Source organism: Phaseolus vulgaris, chromosome 8 (genome assembly GCF_051622355.1).
Source record: "Phaseolus vulgaris cultivar YP4 chromosome 8, ASM5162235v1, whole genome shotgun sequence".
Lineage (NCBI taxonomy): Eukaryota > Viridiplantae > Streptophyta > Magnoliopsida > Fabales > Fabaceae > Phaseolus > Phaseolus vulgaris.
Window position 1 is genome coordinate 61504231 of NC_143505.1, and position 20352 is coordinate 61524582.

General features: G+C 35.5%; 2 protein-coding genes and 1 pseudogene across 3 annotated transcripts; 1 reads left to right on the top strand and 2 right to left on the bottom strand.

Annotated features, from left to right (window-relative positions):
- Positions 1 to 840: 840 nt before the first annotated feature.
- On the bottom strand, positions 841 to 1997 carry LOC150025703 (ABC transporter C family member 3-like; annotated as a pseudogene). Its single transcript, XR_016514944.1, has 4 exons — positions 1969 to 1997; positions 1319 to 1619; positions 1170 to 1233; positions 841 to 1085 (listed from the first exon to the last, which is right to left on the bottom strand). The product of XR_016514944.1 is annotated as an ABC transporter C family member 3-like (transcript).
- Positions 1998 to 2517: 520 nt separating this feature from the next.
- LOC137827141 (receptor like protein 27) lies at positions 2518 to 4544 on the bottom strand. The gene is made up of 2 exons (XM_068633360.2): positions 4520 to 4544; positions 2518 to 4256 (listed from the first exon to the last, which is right to left on the bottom strand). Exons 1-2 carry the CDS (start codon positions 4542 to 4544, stop codon positions 2518 to 2520), a joined length of 1764 nt encoding a protein of 587 aa, XP_068489461.2.
- Positions 4545 to 4567: 23 nt separating this feature from the next.
- Positions 4568 to 14401, top strand: LOC137827138 (uncharacterized). Its single transcript, XM_090294177.1, has 12 exons — positions 4568 to 5577; positions 6492 to 6728; positions 7124 to 7398; positions 7481 to 7687; positions 7780 to 8037; positions 8123 to 8264; positions 9419 to 10288; positions 11394 to 11648; positions 12313 to 12379; positions 12696 to 13541; positions 13643 to 13733; positions 13813 to 14401. The coding sequence occupies exons 1-12, from the start codon at positions 4644 to 4646 to the stop codon at positions 14302 to 14304; spliced, it is 4674 nt and encodes a 1557-aa protein (XP_090150303.1). The 5' UTR covers positions 4568 to 4643; the 3' UTR covers positions 14305 to 14401.
- The last annotated feature ends 5951 nt before the right edge of the window (positions 14402 to 20352 follow it).

A 20352-nucleotide genomic window follows, 5' to 3' on the forward strand; every position in this document is an offset into this window, starting at 1 on the left:
CTACAGATGAGTTGTTTTTAATACCACTTAACAGCTGATATTACTTTTTCTTAATTCTTAATGATCTATGCATGCAGATACAATTAGAACTGAAATACTTTGGTTCTTCCCATCATTACAAAATGGCTCAATGTTGGCGCTATCACACTTCCCTATTACAAAATGCCAAAAATATGGATCAAAATAACATAATGGGTGTGGCACAAGTTTAAGGGTAGATTTAGTAGATATCAAGAAAACCAAAGAATGTGAAAAACGTAATAAAGAATAATACATCCAATTCAATATTCAGTCATCACAATGCTGTTGCACGGTAGATTTGGATAGAAACTGCTTGCCTAAAAAACTTTCCTATTTATGTATTAAAATGATTCCAGATCAAAACATCTTATGGTTGTGTATACAGATTCCAGATCTGATTTCAGCAAAAGGATGTAACATAAAAGCTTATTATAACATTACCAATATCAATTTATATGATGCATTTAGAATCCGTTTGTAACTTGACATGCATCATGCTATTTGTTGGTGGAAGTATCAGTAAGGTGCATTTTCCATAAAGAAATCACAATTCATGTAATCCTCCAGATTTTCATCATTATCTATAAACCTTTCCATTGTTTCAGTTTCAATCAGTGATCGTCGGATTTCTACAAACTGGATTTGGACCTCAGGGTGTACTCAGCAACAAGTTGAGCAAAAGATGATGACTTATTCTCTAGCAATTTTGTTTGGGTGTGATACTCCTTAATAAGTCCCGCACCAATGTCTAGCCAAATCAGAAAATGAAAGATGAAGATGCAAAGAATATGAATGGTATGTGAAGAATGAGAGGGTTTCCTAACCTTGACTAAGAAGCAGAACCATATCACTGTCAAGAACTGAAGTTATCCGGTGTGCAATGGTAATAACTGTGGAGTCAGTGAAATGTTGCCTAAGAATTTGCTGAATCAAATTATCCGTAGCTGTATCAACTGATGCAGTGGCTTCATCAAGAACCAAAACCTTGCTTTTCTTAAGCAGAACCCTGCCAAGGCAGACCAACTGTCTCTGACCCATACTCCAATTCTCACCATTCTCACTAACTGCAACATCAACTTCAACATTAGCAATAAAATCAAGATTAGATTTAGTAGACGGTTAAGTTCAACAAGGTTTGAAAGACAAACCTTTGGAGTCGAGCTTTCCTTCTTTCCTTCTAACTTCATCTCCAAGTTGACATTTATCCAAGGCCTATTTAAAAAGAATGTTAACGAGTGAACGCAATACAAATTGTGAAGAACGATTACAACAAGTATAATATTTTATACCAACCCACCTCCCAAATTTGATCATCAGTGTTATCTTCCAGGGGTCCAAATTATTTCTTACTGTTCCTTCAAACCTTGTTGGATCCTGAGGAATAATGTTTAGTCTAGACCTCAAATCATGAAGTCCAATTGAAGAGATGTTGATGTTGTCAATCAAATTTTGCCCGGCAGCAGGTTCAACAATTTGGAAAAGCTTTTGTATGAGAGTGGATTTACCACTTCCTGTTTCTCCCAACAATGCCACTTTTCAGTCCTCCAGGAAATTTGCACATAATACCACGCAGCACAAGTGGAAGATGTGGAGCGTAACTGTTATCATTAAACTCTCAAAGTCGTCATCAGTTTATTTTAGCATTTTATGTTCTTAAATTATATATCAAGAATTAGTTTAATTTTGGTTAGGAGACTAAGAAGCTAGTAAACAGGTTCTTCTCTACTGTCACACAGAAGGATACTATTTATAATTAGACAACTCTTGGTCTAATCTTTTTCATGCTCCTTTTCAGATATAGTGAGATGTTTTACTATTTCAGATCACATGTCACTGTAAGTAAATTAGAAGATGCTCTGGAAATTTTTTTGTGAAGTGTTTGAAAATTTCAATCTTACAATGGGGATGTAAATTTATAGAACTTAGAAATGTCTTGAACATTTATACCAATTTTGAAGCATTACAACAATGCACATTTTTTTGTTCAATAATTGTGTTCATATGTGTTAGCAAAAAATAATTGCGAGGTTGAAGACCATAATATTCTGAGTTATATAATATAATTTTTGTAAAAGACTATATATTTAAGATTTTATATTTTGAACGAATTTTTATAAAACCAATTTTAAATAAATTTATCATATTTGGAGATAGGCTAGAATTTTATAGAAAATTATTCAAAATTATAATAGGAATGACAATCCTTCAAACAAAACAAATACTGCTTTAAAACAAAAATAATCAATTTAACTGTAGATGTTCTGATACACATGCAATTAGCAAATAAATGAAAGATTATTATAAAAGATAATTTAATTTTAAATTTTAAAGAGAACACAAACTTCCTAGATTTATAAACATTGAAACACTCTTACAAATTCACCACAATTAAAGAAAAAGAAAACAACATATAAAGTATCATACTTGCATGGCTGATTTATTCTTTTTCATGAGTCCTCAACTCAACATAGTGTTCCTTTTAAGCATATAACTAACTTAACCACCAAACATTCTCACAAGTAAGGCAGGCTTTCCAATAAGAAATACAAAGTTTACCATCACCACTCCCAATACCATTCCACACCCATATCCTATATCCACTGCTTCCCAACTAAATCCAAATTTGTCTTCTCTCCACAATGTTTGTGAAGGTGGAGAAGGTTGATCATCATGCTTTTCCCTACATTTCACTGACAATGGAACTCCACATAAGCCCAAGTTTCCCATATAGGAATCATTCAAAAAAGAATCGGCCTGGTTTCTTTGAGGTATTTCTCCCACAATATTATTATAGGAAAGATTCAACACTTCAAGAAACTTCATATTCACCAATTCTGTTGGAATCCTACCACTGAGCATATTTGAAGAGAGATCCAATGACTCCAATTTTATCAAATTTTTCATGGATTGGGGAATAGGACCACTGAGTCTATTGTGGGAGAGGTTCAGTCCAATGAATGCTTGAAGCTCTCCAATTACGTTTGGAATCTCTCCTTCAAATTTGTTTCCTGATAAATTAATGATCACAAAGTTTGTTAGAATATTTTTGAATTGCACACTCCTGCCTTTTAGTGTTACAGTCGTAGGTGAATAATAATGTTGTGGATTGCCAACCACCTTATCTTGAACAATATTCTTCATGGATTCAAAACTTTGCATGTAGTCTTTTGGAATTGGACCGCTGAAGTTGTTGGATGAGATATCAAAAATATTCAAACTAGGAAATCCATGCTTGGTCTTGAAAATGGCAATGGGACCATGCAACTTATTAGCCCGCAAAACCAACACTTTCAAATACGGTAGAGTTCGAAGCCAGTGGGGAAATGTATCTTCTATTTGATTGTTGCCAAGATTTAAAAGCTCCAGTTGCATGCAGTTGGACAAAGATTCTGGCAAAGGACCTTCTAATCGGTTGTCATTGAGATTGAGAGTCGTGAGACTGTTCTTTGAAAAGGTATTTGGCAAAGTTCCATTAAGTCTGTTCATTTCTAGACTCAAAATGGAAAGGAACGATGAACTCGCAAGGCATTGTGGAATGGTGCCTGTCAACTTGTTGTTGGACAACACGAGAGCCTGAAGTGAACTTGCATTGCAAATTGATGAAGAGATGCCAGCAGTGAGTAAGTTGTAACTTAGATCAAGATATCTGAGTTGGTAGTTCCTAGAGAATTGGTCCACTGGTGTTGTCAAAGAGTTTTGGGCTAGGTTTACAGCATGTAAAGAATCTATTTCATGCAACCAATTGGGAACTTTCCCATTCAATTTGTTGTTGGACAAAATGAGAGATTCCAAAACTGGGACTTTTCTTAATTTTGGAAATTCGGTTAAACCCATAGAAGACAAGTCCAACGCCTTTAAGCGGGAAAAACTATAATTGACACTTGATTCAAAGTTTAGTGATAATTGACTTAAATTTGAAAGGTAAAGTCTTTCAAGATTTTGGATCTTGGAGAAAAGTGAAAAATTGACAGAACCACTGAAGTTGTTCGATGACAGAGTTAAATAAGTAAGGTTGACAAGGTTGTTGAAAATTGATTCTGAAATATTGCCCTGTATCTTGTTGTCACTCAAAGATAGATACTGCAAGGAATATGAGGAGATTGCAGGTATATGGCCCGTGAACTGATTATTCGATAGAAATAATTCCACCAGCGATGGCAAAGAGAAACACCAAGAAGGAATTGTACCATTTAGCAAGTTGTTACTCAATAATAACACAGTTAGATTTGAAAACCCTGCTATGAGGTTTTACGTTTTACATGAAAATGTAATATTTGTATAAATTGAAGATTTTTTTTCTTCAAACTATATGTTCTATATATTTGATACATATCATAATAGCTATATTTTTTTTTGTTAAATGTTTAATTAATATAAATTTAGTAAAAAACATGTTCAACTTCATCTTCGAATCAAAATCAGCAGCAACAAATCATAGCCAGGTACGTTTCAAATCACACTTCCTTTCTTCCTTCATTCTCTCTTACTCAAAACAAACTCTCATTCTGCACCTCAAATTTCATTTCTTCCTACCAACTTTACTTGCACCAGAGGTAACCCAGTAGCCGCTTCTTCCTTTCCTCGTTTCCCCTCAGAAAAAGTCTGCGTCTTTTGGACTTCTCATGGCATTTCAACCCGGAACCGAACCTGGGTCATCGCCTAGGTCCATTTCTACCACCAATAAAAGAAGCTACGATGAAATGAGCATTTCTGAGCTTGTTTCAGTTCTGCGTGTTGCGTTTCAAATGAAGGATTTTGATGAAGTTGAAGAAGAGTTGGTGAACAGGGAAGCCAAACTTATGGCAGAGATTGGGCCACTCAAGGAGAAGATTGAGATAGAAAGGCTCAACAGTACTGAAGCCGAACAAAGACTTAAAATGAGAGAGGAGCAATGTGAAAAGGGGAAGAGAGCCCAGGAGAGTTATGAGCAGTTGTTGAAGGAGGTGAAGAAAAGTGGCCTGGTTGAAAATATTACTATTGAGGAGTTAAGGACAAAGAACGTTGCTTTAGAAAGTGAAATCTGTGAGCTGAAGGAGTTCAAGAAAAAAATGATAGATGATGCCAAATCTGTGGCTGAACTAACGGCCAAGATCCGTGTGTTGGAGGAGGAGAAGGTTGGGGACAAGAGTGCTCTTGATTCCCTTAACATGAAGAACATTGAATTGGAGGAAGCAGTTAAGAAGAATTTGACTGTCATAGAAGGGTTTAGGACTGAAAATGATAAATTGACAGACGAGAAGCACGAACTTAAGACATTATTTGAGTCTCTGGAGAGGAGATATAGTGAACTCCGCGTCAGTGATGTGAAGTTGGAAGAAAATATCATGCCTTTGAGGAGTGAAGATGACTCTGATTGTGGGAACACTGAAGTGGAGCTTAATCTTGCAGTTTCTTACGCTATCAAATATGAAAAGGATGTTGGTGACCACGAGCTTGAAAATGACACTGGGGAGCCTGTTTCTTTCCATAGGAATGAAGATACTCATTACTCTGTTGATGCCGGCACTGCTCAATCTCCCAAAAAAGGGAACAAGGATGAAGCTGTAGGTGCATTAGGTATGAAAATGACAATTCTGTTCTCTTTGCATTTCTTACATCTGTAATACAGATTTACATTTACATAAGTTCCTCTAAAATATTGAATTGTATCAAACTGAATGGAGTAATATGCACTTTGGTCATATTTTTTGGTATCTTGAACCATTATGACTTATTTGAGAGAAGGAAATGGCTACTGGCAAGAACCATGTTTAGTAAATTATTTGAAATGGTGTGGTGAGGAAGCAACTCTTTCTCAACTGGATTAATTGATGACTGAACCAGATTACATTAAAATAGTCAAAAACTCATCATAGTTTGCAACTATTAGTAGATACTCCTCACATCATCCAATCATGTTGTTGAAGTAACAATGTCATAATTAAGTTCACCACAAGTTTGAGGTTTGATGGCCCAAGTTTACACAATGAGTTTATTATTACTTTTGAAGAATAGACTAAGGTGTCTACCTTCAACTCATGGTTTGATTTGTAGAGTCATGGTCATCTATAAGATTTGAGGGTCCTAACTTTAAGCTGTAAAGTTGAGGTTTTCTTCTGCTTTATGTTATATTGTATTTTGTTCCCTTAGATAACTGCAAATCATCTCCTTTATGTTTTCTTTCTTTCCTCATGATAATATTTTCTTTCAATAAGAACACAAGAAAGAGCAAACGGAAGCAGGCAAAGGTAACTCATTTTGTTTGTTCCATACAATCAAGATTACATGTATCTGCTCTGAATTTGGTAAAATAATACGTTGTTAATTACTTGAAGAGCCCGAGACTGGATTTCTCAAGAAATGCCGAGACAACAACCAAATTTTTAATTGAATTACAGAATCTACTAGTCTTTATTCTCCTAGATGTTGTGTGAAGTATATCATGTTAACAAAATAATGTTAAATTTAACACATTTTTTCTGTACCTGCAGGGGTAAAATTCAAATTGGAAAAGGAGATCATAGACCTAGGTGGTGATGATGATGATAGGTGTACATCACAAGGATTGCATGGAGAGAAAGCTAATTCTCAAACAATTGCAGAAAATGAACATCTAAAAAGGGTTGAAATGATCAAAAGAAAACGTGCTTCTGATATTCAGACTTCTACTTCCACATCTATATCCTCTGCTGATTTATTTGAAATCGATAATCGCCCTGCAAAGAGAAGTAAGTTCTCTAACCAATATTATATGTGAAAGCTTAGATTAGTTCTTAGTTTAAATTATCAGCGTGTTGGAATTGTATATCTAGCTATGGTAATCACACTTTGTATCTTTTTGAATAATTATGACATTCGCATGAAATATGACTTTGCTTTATGACTGTTATTTGTTGGAAAATCTGACTAACTATATTAATTAGACTTTCCTCACCTAATCAAATTTTTATCTTTTATTGTATGGCATGTTAGATGTTCCTGCTTATATAATTGTTGTAACTTTGGATTGCCCGATAGATTGAATATAAATTCTCTAGTAAATTTACTAATTCACATCTATCAATTATAGCAACTTAGGAATTGCTAGAATAAACTCTATTTTTTACCTTTTTTCTTAACACAGATATGGTTGACGATCATATTCCGATTTCTTCTAACCACCCTTCCGGCAGATCCACTAGAGGACCTACTGGACTCAGACGTCTCTTATTGAGACGTGCTAGAGGTGTCAAAACACCAGTCATCATTGATGTCATCACTGGGGTAGTTTCTGGTCCTAATGCTGATACATTCAATAGCTATCTTGGAGTTGTGGCTCGTGAGAAGATCTCCATATTGATACCTTTGTGGGATCATGTGCCTGAGGTTGATCGAACCATGATTTGGGAAGATATCCTGGTAATGTATACATTATTATTGTTATCATATATTGTTTTTTAATATTAATTGATCAATTTTAAGTTAATGGTATTTTTTGTAGACGTTTTTTGATATCCCTAATGTGCAAAGTTTGAGATCAAAGGTTTTATCTTCGGTTGCCAATAAATTTCGTACTTTTAAGTCACAGTTGACGACAAAATATGTTTTTGGATCTTATAAAGGCCAAAATCCTGGTTTAAAGTACTCCAATATTGATGAGAAGACGTGGCGTCTTTTCGTTGAAAGTCGTGAATATGAACAGTGGACAGTAAGTGAAATTATTTAATTATTTTATTTATTGATCATAATACTAATTATTTAATATCACTTTATTCATTTTGTTTATTCCATTTTTCACAGGGTATTAGGAAAAAAGCACAAAACATAGCATCCCAAAATGTGACCCCACACCTACTATCTCGTGCGGGTTATCGCAAGCTTGAACAAACTTTGGTAAATGAGAAGGAGAAATCAAGACAAACGACTACTTATGAAAATGATACAAGGGTTAATGAACCTCCATCTCCTCCTACTCGCCACCAAAAATGGAAGATGGCTCGAATGAGAAAATCGGGTACATATAGTTCTGAGCAATCACGAATAATCTCAGAAAAAATTGTAAGTTATTTTCATCTAGTTGTGCATCTATTTTTAAAATATTAATTATATTAAAAAAACTTATATAATTTTGAACTTTTTGTAGGATTCCTTAGTTGAGCAAAGCACCCAAGGTAATTTTGTACCTTATAGTCGTCAAGATATCCTGCGTGAAGCTATTGGACGACCTGAGCACAGTGGTCGTGTGCGTGCAGCTGGAAAAGGGGTTGGAATTCTACAATTCTTCGGTGTTGCACCACGAAATTCATCCTCTGCATAGCCCAATAAAGAAATGATTAAAAAATTACGACAACAAATCACGAAGGATTTAAGTCAAAAGATGCAACATAATTTTAACCAGTAGAGTGAGCAGATGCATTAAGAGTTTGAGGAGAAAAACAGCGGTTGCGGTAGGAGTTTCTATCTCAACAAGATTCTACTCAGTTGTTTGTTGCTGATGATGTTATTTTGTCAAATGTACCGAGTTAGAAATAACAATGTTCTTAAGGATAAATATCAAACTCATAAGAAATAGTTCTTTTAAAATCTCAAATGTATATTATTCACTAAATATCAAAAGGTGTGTAAAAGTTTGATTCAAGAGTTAGTGGTAATATAAATTTACGTGAAAATTTAAATGAAAACAAAGTAAACAATTAATATAATTCAATTGAGGAAATTGGAACTAAGATTAATTTTTGTCACTTGTTTGTATTTTCAATGAATAAAAACATGTAACATTGTAACTTGATTGATATTGATGAATATATAAAATTATTTGTATTGATTTCTTGCATATAGAATTATTATATTCAAATTTTAAGAATAAAATAATAATACCAATATCAATAAAAATAAAATATTATAAATAAATACCATTTTAATATATAAGAATTTGAACAGAATAGTCTTAATTCCAAACAAATTGTTTTTATTAAATAGTAATGAGTGTGTGTATATATTTCTAAAATTTATTTTAATCATATTTTTTATATATTTTAATATAAAATTATAAATATATATTAAAAAAAATTCTTTTTAAACTATAATGATTGTAGAAGAGAAGAAGCATATTTAATTAATATTTAAGTTTATGAAGTATATATCAAGTACTTCAAATTTACTGATTGAAATCGCTCAGGCTTCAAAGTTTTCTTTTCGTACTTGTGCTTTTCTTCCGTACGTGGTTCTCTATTCGACCTTTTCACTTCATCTTCTTACTTACCCTTTGCTCAGTAACACGGATTTTCTGTTTCAAATCAAAACCAGAAGCAACAAATCATAGCCAGGTATGTTTCAAATCATACTTCCTTTGTTCCTTCATTCTCTCATGCTAAAAACAAACTCTCATTCTGCACCTCAAATTTCATTTCTTCCTACCAACTTTACTTGCACCAGAGGTAACCCAGTAGCTGCTTCTTCCTTTCCTCGTTTCCCCCTCAAAAAAATTCTGCGTCTTTTGGACTTCTCATGACATCTCAACCCAAAACCGAACCTGGGTCATCGCCTAGGTCCATTTCTGGCACCAATAAAGAAAGCTACAGTGAAATGAGCATTTCTGAGCTTGTTTCAGTTCTGCGTGTTGCGTTTCAAATGAAGGATTTTGATGAAGTTGAAGAAGAGTTGGTGAACAGGGAAGCCAAACTTAGGGCAGAGATTGGGCCACTCAAGGAGAAGATGGAGCTGGAGAGGCTCAATAGTATTGAAGCCGAAGAAAGACTGAAAATGAGAGAGGAGCAATGTGAAAAGGGGAAGAGAGCCCAGGAGAATTATGAGCAGTTGTTGAAGGAAGTGAAGAAAAGTGGCCTGCTTGAAAAAATTACTATTGAGGAGATAAAGACAAAGAACGTTGCTTTAGAACGTGAAATTTGTGAGTTGAAGGAGTTCAAGAAAAAAATTCTAGATGAAGGCAAATCTATGGCTGAACTAAGGGCCAAGATCCGTGTGTTGGAGAAGAAGGTTGGGGATAAGAGTGCTCTTGATTCCCTTAACATGAAGAACATTGAATTGGAGGAAGCAGTTAAGAAGAATTTGACTGTCATAGAAGGGTTGAGGACTGAAAATGGTAAATTAACAGACGAGAAGAACGAACTTAATCTTGAAGATGTTTTCGCTGTCCAGGATGAAGAGGATGTTGGTGACCACGAGCTTGAAAATGACACTGGGGAGCCTGTTACTTTTCAAAGGAATGAAGATACTCATTACTCTGTTGATGTCGGCACTGCTCAGTCTCCCAAAAAAGGGATCAAGGATGAAGCTGTAGGTGCATTAGGTATGGAAATGGAAATTCTGTTCTCTTTGCATTTCTCACATCTATCATACAGATTTACATTTATATAATTTCCTCTAAAAATATTGGATTGTATCAAACTGAATGGAGTAATACACTTTGGTCATATTTCTTGGTATCTTGAACCGTGACGACTTATTAAGAGAAGGAAATGGCTATTGTCGAGAACCATGTTTTAGTAAACTAATTGAATTGGTGTGGTGAAGCAAGCAATTCTTGCTCAAACTGTGGATTAATTGATGACTGAATCATTTTACATTAAACTAGTCAAAAACTCATCATAGTTTGGAGCTATTAGTACACAATTTAGGAACACACAGTCCTCACATCATCCAATCTTGTTGTTGAAGTAACGATGTCATAATTAAGTTCAGCACAAGTTTGAGGTTTGATGGCCCAAGTTTACACAGTGAATTTATTACTTTTGAAGAGTAGGCTAAGGTGTCTACTTGCAAATGCAAGGTATGGCAGCCTAGAAATGATCCACATGGTAGATCAGACATTCCTTGGACCCCCACACAGATGGAGCTATATAGTGCCAAATTACCCCTGTTTCCAGCCTATGGTGTCTACAGTGCAATGATGCCTAAGGTTTATTTAACGTCACAGCATTGTTCCTGTTGTCTTCCTTAGATGTTCAACTCATGGTTTGATTGGTAATTTGGTAGAGTCATGGTCACGTATAATAAGATTTAATTTTAAGCTGTAATGTTGAGGTTTTCTTCTGCTTTATGTTCTTTTATATTTTGTTTGCGTAGGTAACTGTAAATCATCTCTTTTGTGTTTTCTTTCCTTCTTATGATAATATTTTCTTTCAATAAGAACTCAGGAAGGAGCAAACAGAAGCAGGCTAGGGGAACTCATATTGTTTTTTCCATACAATCAAGATTAGATGTATCTGCTCTGAATTTGATAAAAGGATACGTTGTTAATGTTAATTACTTGAAGAGACTGAGGCTGGATTTTTCAAGAAATGCCGAGACAACAACCAAATTGTTAATTGTATTACGGAATCTACTATTATTCTCCTAGCTTTCGTCTGAAGTATATAATGTTAAATTTTAACACAACTTTTTTGTACCTGCAGGGGTAAAATTCAAATTGGAAAAGGAGATTGTGGACCTATGTGATGATGATGACGACGACAATGATGATGATGCTAGGTGTCCATCACAAGGATTGCATGGAGAGAAAGTTAATTCTCAAATAATTGCAGAAAATGAACATCTAAAAAGGGTTGAAATGATGAAAAGAAAACGTGCTTCTGATATTCAGCCTTCTACTTCCACATGTACATCCTCTGCTGATTTTTTTGAAATAGATAATCTCCCTGTAAAGAGAAGTAAGTTCTCCAACCAATATCATATGTGGAATTTTATATTAGTTCTTAGTTTAAAATTATCAGTTTGTTGGAATTGTATATCTAGCTATGGTACTCACACTTTGTATCTTTCTGAATAATTATGACACTGGCATGAAATATGACTTTGGTCGATGACTGTTATTTATTGGAAAATCTGACTAATTATACTAACTAGAGTTTTCTCACCTAATCAAATTTTTATCTTTTATTGTTTTCATCTTCAAAGCTCAGATTTGAGACTTTGTTTCAAGGATATAAGTTTAGTATATCTCTGACCAACATGTATTTTAGTAAAAAATTATTCCATTATCCTATATCTTCCTCTATTTCACTTCTTTTTCCTCTATTAGGATTTGTTTAATTGTTTCTCATCTTATTCTATTAGTGTTTGAAGATGTAGGTAATATTAATTGTATATTCTTCCTCTGTTAAGCTATTTTTCTCAGATAGGAAAACCTTATTATGTTTAATGTGACAGTTGCCACTTATATATAATGATTTCAATTCACCAGTTTAGAATAATCAATTTAAAACACAATTTCATTACTTGTGGATATTTTGTGTCTAAAGAAGAGATGTTAATTAATAATTTCTTTACTTTTATTTTCATTATGATATGTATTAATTATTCTTCCATGTTTAGCGCCATTGGCAACTCACACACTGGGCACTCCCTGGGTTTCCTCACCATCTCTCTCACGCCAATCTAGGTAGGTCCTCAAATTCTCTCTCTGTCTATTATTTAAGAAATTTGTTTGATGCAGCATGTTTTGATTGAATGTTATCATGAAATGTTTCTTTTTAAATTATAAGACCAATATTTGTGTTTTTCCCCTGTTGTGTCCTTTGTTTCGACAATATGAACATTTTTTCAGCTTATTTGGAACTGCCTCATCCATTTCATTACGGATGCAATTTGTAGTTAGTCTTTCGAATTCTTTTCTTTGCATGTGTGGGTCGTAATGCAGCTCATTTATAATGCAGATATTATGTAATTTTTTTTGTATTTATTTGTGTGACTTGTAGTTTATCCATTCCAATGGCTGGTCATCAAAGACTCCCTTCAGACATGTCTCTTTTACGTCTCCAAGACAAACATGTGACTAAGACAGTTTGGGAAGGGAACGAAAGATTACTTCGTCCACGACGCCATGCAATATGGATTATGAACCATGCAGATTTAGTCCATCCTCGTGTTAAAGCCATGATGGATGGCGTTGGATTCGGACACCTGCTCACCTTTTCCAATATAGACATCAACCATCACCTGGTGATGGCTTTAGTGGAGAGGTGGAGAACTGAGACACACACATTTCATCTTCCACACGGAGAAACCACTGTGACGTTAGAAGATGTCTCCGTGCTATTGGGTCTTCCGATTGATGGAGAACCTGTTACCGGCTTCACCAATGGGGATTGGGTGTCTATGTGCAGACACTTGTTGGGGATCATACCCCCTGGAAATGTTGTCATAGGAAATACAATAAGATTGTCATGGCTAAACAACAACTTCCATCAACTTCCTGATGATGCATCTGAAAATGTCGTTGCTCACTATGCACGGGCACATATTCTTACCCTCATTGGGAGTTTACTTATGCCAGATACATCGGGGTCTCGGGTGCATTTGATGTATTTGTTATTATTGGATGATTTGAATAACGTCTCCAGTTATAGTTGGGGTTCAGCTGTTCTTGCCTGTTTATATCGTGCATTAGATCACGGTATTAACTTCAACCAGGACAATATTGGTGGTTGTATGCTGCTCCTTCAGTGTTGGGCATGGGAACGCATTAAGTGCATCTCTCCTTCTTTGCCACCCCTAAGTGCAGAAGACATTGCTTCTGGACTTGGTTATCCACTTGCAAAAAGGTATAAACATTATAACCCATTTACTTTCCACAAAACTTGTTAATACGCCTACATTAGTAACTTGTTTGTTAAACCCTCAAACTTCAAATTGCTTATTACAGGTGGTCACGTGCACTCTCTCAGAGGCAACACCAACCTACAAGTTCAGTGTCATTAATAAGGTCAATGTTGGACCAGTTACAGTCGAAACAGGTTATCTTTTATATTCAATTTTCAATCCTCATGTTATCCATTGTTGCCATTGACTTATTCTAATGAAATGGTACTGCAGTTCATCTGGTGTCCATACACCGAGGATGATATTGCTGCATTGATCATTGGTGAGGTGTCTTCTGTTTGTCGAGCTGTTGTTCCGTTGATTTGTTTTGCAACAGTTGAATTTCACCAGGCTGATCGGGTCATGCGACAATTTGACTTTCGACAAACCATTCCCCCGGATCCGCCAAACCTGGATCAACTTCATAAAGAGGATATGAGGGGCCGCACAGAGAGGTATTGGCCACAATACCATGAAAGATGGATAGTGCTATGGAATGATCGACATAATCGACTCATTCAAGGTGTTCAATTTAATGGTAATGGTCATTTGCGTGACACCACCACGTATATGCAATGGTATATTAACCATACCATTCGCTACATATCACTGCCACAACAAACTTCGGATGAAGATGTAAGCTTAAATACTAACCAACCCATTTGGTCATGTACTTTTACTTGTCTGACAATTTCCATTGTTTATTCACAGTATGACATGCCATAGAAGAGTTTTTATTCGATAGATCTAAATACAGCAACGATGGCAAAGAGAAACACCAAGAAGGAATTGTACCATTTAGCAAGTTGTCAGTCAAGAATAACATAGCTAGATTAGAAAACCCTATTATTTTGTTGGGCAGAGGTCCCTCTAATTTGTTACGTGATATATCCAAGTAAATGAGGTGTTGAAGATTTGAAATTGTTGATGGCAGCTCACCTTGGATATTGTTCTCTCTTAAATTCAATTTTTCAAATCTGTTTGATTGATGAAAAACATTTGGTATTTGACCACTGAGATGATTTTTATAGAGAAGCAGAACATTTAGATGTGGAAGGGTTAAGTGTGAGGATGGAATTGAACCATTGAGGGAATTGTCCGAGAGGTCCAATAAAGTAAGACTTGTAAGGTTAGAGAAAGAAGGAGGGATTGACCCTTGGAATTTACAAAATGAGATTTGTAAGACGTTGAGAGAAGCTGAACTACAACTCAGGCTTGGAAGTTGGGCATGAAGGTCAAAATTATATGATAGATATAGGTATTGTAGATTTGGCAAACAAAGAATGTCATCTGTCAACTTTCCTTTCAACCCAGTTCCTCTAAGACTTAGAGTGATCAGAGAGGAAGACAAATTGAGTGAGCTCATTGAAGTTGATGACAAATCTGTAAAACTCAAAACTAGCACCCTTAATTCGGTTGCATTTTGGAGCATCCTCTTCCATGTGCCTTCCTTCCACATTAACTTATGATACCCAGAGCAAGAGAGATGAAGTGATTGTAATTTGGAAAGATGTGAGATTTGAGGAGGAATTTCACCTTCAAAGTTTGAAGAAGACAAGTTGAGGTGTGTGAGGTGCGCAAACTGACCTATTCGAGATGGAATGTGAGAGTTGGAGAAGTCATTGAAAGCAAGATTGAGTGATTGCATATGAGAAAGAGTGAAAAGGGTACTGTTTGCATTGATTTGACCCTTAAGCCCACCACATGTAAGGTCGATGGCGGTAACATGACCAGAAATGGTGTCACATTTGAGTCCAGACCAAGTGCAACAATCTGTTCCATTTTCCCATGTTGCTATGGTTGGATAAACCTGGTCGCAATAACGATCATCATTCATAGTTAAGGAGGCCTTGAAGTGAAGCAATGCAAGGTTGTCATGGGGGTGACAGAAGGAATGGGAGAATGAAAAATGAAAGAGCAGAAAAAGGCAACACAGAGGAAACAACCACCCCATTCCCATGGATGCTTTCATTCTAACTTGTGTGCAGTCTACAGTGCTAACACAGACTTAGTATAAAGGAAATATACATGGAAGGATAAGGAATTAAAGATTGTGGTCCTAGACTCATAGTTTGTCATAGAAAGAAATTTCAAATCCTTCTGTTCAACTGGTTAGAAGTCTTTGTCGTGATTAAAGCATGCATGACTTGGGTTCCTATTTCGCTTCAAGAAAGCCAAAGTCATAATTTACTAATCAATGGAGTAATAATATGTCAAATTTCTAGCCTAACCATTATGGATCGTTCCTTGTACTGCCACTTACGTTGACTTGGAAGTCATTGCGGGTCAGAGTCGACACAGTCATGCTCTGATTTTATTCATCAATGAAATTTACAGTTTTTATTTCTTCAATTATTAAGTTAAACAAACACTTCTTTCTTTCAACTCATCTAAAAACTTGTTTCTTATAATTATGTGAGGAATAGATATTTAAAGAATATTTTTAGAAATTTTATTTGCGAGGAATAGATATAATGACTTTTATAGAAACTGACAAATACAACTATATTTTTTTTGGATAAATAGACAATTAAGTACAATATGCCCTTAAATCCTCCAGATTTTCATCATTATCTATAAACTTTTTCTTTGTTTCAGTTTCAATCAGTGATCATCGGATTTGTCCAAAGTGGAGTTGGACCTCACGCTGTACTCAGCAACAAGTTGAGCATGTGAAGAATGAGAGCCTTTAAAAACATCATTATTGTTATTATTTTTTTTATCAGCAAGAAAAGAAATAATAAATGTGGCTCACTTTAGGGGTGGTCGTCCAACCCCTCTTTCAAAGCAATAGAGACATACACCTCAAGAAAATCCCGTCTCCCTATCCTGCCACAACTAGCTAAAAAACTATTTAAAATCCAAAGACCAACCCCACCACTCTATCAGCAACTATTAATTGAGTACATACATACTAGGGGATCAAGTGAAGGAGACCCACATGCCCACTTCTCCTTCCCCGCCCCATTTCTGGGACGGGCCTCGCTGTCGCCTTTGGCTCGAGCTAATCTCCCGGGAACTAGGCACCAATCAGAGAACAAGAAACTTGTTGAATGTATCTTTGATGAGATCCAAGACCAAACTTTCATTTGTGCTAAGGAGAAGACTTCATAATAGTCTACCACTCCTCCGTTGAATAAATAATTATTTTTATGTTCAAATCTCACTTATGAACGCAATCCAAACATTACCTAAAATAAGATTAACTGAAGTGGTCGCATCAAGAATTTTAAACGTCTCGAAATGTGACCCAAGAGAGAGAAGATTTACCGAACCCACTCCTAACCAAGTGTAACAAAGATTCCAACCTAGCCAAACGACTCTGCAATTGAAAAACAGATGACTTGTTGACTCCTCTAACACCCTACACAAACAACAAAGATTGCTCTCAACATGAACCCCTCGTCTCTCCAGGTTAACCTTGGTAGCAATCTGGTTTTCAATCACCCTCCAAACAATGACATGAGTGGAAGGGAGTGCATTAATCCTCCAGAAAAAGAAGTTGTACTCCTCGAACAATCCTTTGTTTCCTATAGCCAACAGCTATAAGAGGACCCACCCAAGAGAAGGTAAAAGAGCTCAGAATTCCAGCATATGAGAAAGGGGTAACAGTGTCCCCACCCCTGGTCCCTTTTGATCTCAAGGCATCACCATCATTTGCGCCACCATTCAAAAGAGGTTCCTGAATACCGTTATTTTCTTTTTCTGGAACCTGACCTTGGTTTTTCACAAAATACCCCACGTAACAGAATAACATACCAACACAAGTGGAAACCACATCAGAAACCAAGTACTGAGTTGGCAAAGCAACGCGTCTCTCTGATATAACAACAATGTCCACCACGAAGCAATAGCAAGAAACAGAGAGGTACAGGACGCACCAAGCTCTGAAGAGGAATGAGAACCTTCTTTCGGCTGAACTGAAGAACCCCTTGTTCAAGCAAACACAAACAACGCCCCACGCAACTGTTTTGAGCACCAAATCCAAAAGGGTCACGAGCTCTTCCTCTGACCAGCCACTAGAGTAGCAGTAGAAGTAATTGAAGAAACAGAGGAGAAAACTGAAAGCAGAAACACCCAGAGAAACAAACACGGTCGTTTTAAAGAGGGTGTTGTCGAGCTTCTCCTTAGACTCATCCCTGACACGTGTCGTGAATTTCTTCCAAACCCATGACAATGAAACCGCGACAAGCAACAGAAGGTGGAGGAAGCCGGATAAGCCATGAAGAAAAACGGGTTGGAGGAGAATATCTTTAGAAAAGTGTATGTCGGAAAGAGGCAACATGGCAATTAGAATGAATGACGAAAAGCAAAATTTGCTGAACTCAAAATGAGATGTGTACTTGGAAGAATGGGACAGTGTAAGATTGTGTGAAAGATGAAGTATTTGAGATCTATAAAGAGTAGGAAATTGTGATCAGAAAAGTGAACTAAAAAAGGAATTGAAGAGAGATATAGCAGAAGAGATAAAAGAATGGAGCTTGGGATAGAATCTGAGTTTAATATGACAGAGACTATGCCAACAATGGAAGAGAGAGTCTGTGAAAATGCAGAAGTTTTAAGAATGGTTCATGATATCTTTACTTCATATAATTAACATATATTTATATAACTAACATATAAAATTGCACCATTTGATAAAAAAATCCTAAAAGACCTCTAAAAGGTCTTCCTTCATTTCACTTTTTTATAATATTTAAGACCATGACATTAATATTAAATAATGTAATGAGCATTTTAAATTTATAAAACTGTCCAATATATATCTTTCATATCTTGAATTAATTAGTCATTTACCACAGTCACTTATAAAGATACAGATGAATGTTGTGACTTTGAAGCTAAAATAATACATTGAAACAAAGCATAATTTATAATATTCCTTATAATCCGTTTTAAAAATATATTCTTGAGGTACTCATCTGGGCAGAAACTTGATCGAACTAGTGATAAAATATTTGCAGCACTAAACATTTTAAATATTTGATCAACTAATAAAATTAGGTATAGTTACCTTTTTGATTTCTAGGATAATAATCAATTAAGAAGCACTTACCTACATCCATTATTATGATTTCCGAGATAGAAGGTCTTACAGAGAACAAATTGGTGGTTTATTTCAGGGCATATGTATACTTTTCAAATTTCTATTCATTGTTTGAGGTTTTACGTTTTTCATGAAAATGTAATATTTGTATAAATTGAAGATTTTTTTTCTTCAAACTATATGTTCTATATATTTGATACATATCATAAAAGCTATATTTTTTTTCTTGTTAAATATTTAATTAATATAAATTTAGTAAAGAACATGTTAAACTTTCTAAGTCTCTTTTGCATCAAATAATGTGAATCATATGTTTTAAGGTTGTATTAAAAAAAATGAGAATGTGAATCAATTAGTATTTAATTTTGTAAGTTTACTGAACTACTTCAAAATTTTGTCTTGGTAACTTGTTCTTTTCTTCAATACGTCGTTCCCGCTTCCACTTTTTTCACTTCATCTTCTTACTTCATCAATTAGATTTTCTGCTTCTAATCAAAATGAGCAGCAACAAAGCATAGCCAGGTACGTTTCAAATCACACTTCCTTTGTTCCTTCATTCTCTCATACTCAAAACAAACTCACATTCTGCACCTCAAATTTCATTTCTTCCTACCAACTTTACTTGCGCCAGAGGTAACCCAGTAGCGGCTTCTTCCTTTCCTCGTTTCCCCCTCAAAAAAAGTCTGCGTCTTTTGGACATCTCATGACATCTCAACCCAAAACCGAACCTGGGTCATCGCCTAGGTCCATTTCTGGCACCAATAAAAGAAGCTACGATGAAATGAGCATTTCTGAGCTTGTTTCAGTTCTGCGTGTTGCGTTTCAAATGAAGGATTTTGATGAAGTTGAAGAAGAGTTGGTGAACAGGGAAGCCAAACTTAGGGCAGAGCTTGGGTCACTCAAGGAGAAGATTGAGCTGGAGAGGCTCAATAGTATTGAAGCCGAAGAAAGACTGAAAATGAGAGAGGAGCAATGTGAAAAGGGGAAGAGAGCCCAGGAGAATTATGAGCAGTTGTTGAAGGAGGTGAAGAAAAGTGGCCTGGTTGAAAATATTACTATTGAGGAGTTAAGGACAAAGAACGTTGCTTTAGGAATGAAGATGCTCGTTACTCTGTTGATGCCGGCACTGCTCAGTCTCCCGAAAAAGGGAACAAGGGTGAAGCTGTAGGTTCATTAGGTATGAAAATGAAAATTCTGTTCTCTTTGCATTTCTTACATCTATAATACAGATTTACATTTACATAAGTTCCTCTAAAATATTGAATTGTATCAAACTGAATGGAGTAATATGCACTTTGGTCATATTTCTTGGTATCTTGAACCATTATGACTTATTTGAGAGAAGGAAATGGCTATTGGCAAGAACCATGTTGAGTAAATTATTTGAAATGGTGTGGTGAGGAAGCAATTCTTTCTCAACTGGATTAATTGATGACTGAACCGGATTACATTAAAATAGTCAAAAACTCATCATAGTTTGCAACAATTAGTAGATACACTCCTCACATCATCCAATCATGTTGTTGAAGTAACAATTAATGTCATAATTAAGTTCATCACAAGTTTGAGGTTTGATGGCCCAAGTTTACACAATGAGTTTGTTACTTTTGAAGAATAGACTAAGGTGGTCTACCTTCAACTCATGGTTTGATTTGAGGTTTTCTTCTGCTTTATGTTCTATTGTATTTTGTTTCCTTAGATAACTGCAAATCATCAAGATTACATGT

Excerpts from the sequence above, each read along its gene's own strand:
- LOC137827141 (XM_068633360.2), bottom strand. The coding sequence starts at position 4,544 with ATGAAATTTGAGGTGCAGAATGAGA. Across the intron at positions 4,257-4,519 it reads ATTTGAGGTGCAGAATGAGA|GGTTTTCAAATCTAACTGTG; the intron begins GTTTGTTTTGAG and ends ACCTCATAGCAG.
- LOC137827138 (XM_090294177.1), top strand. The coding sequence starts at position 4,644 with ATGGCATTTCAACCCGGAACCGAACCTGGGTCATCGCCTAGGTCCATT. Across the intron at positions 7,688-7,779 it reads GTGAATATGAACAGTGGACA|GGTATTAGGAAAAAAGCACA; the intron begins GTAAGTGAAATT and ends CATTTTTCACAG. Across the intron at positions 8,265-9,418 it reads TGGAATTCTACAATTCTTCG|AACCCAGTAGCTGCTTCTTC; the intron begins GTGTTGCACCAC and ends TGCACCAGAGGT.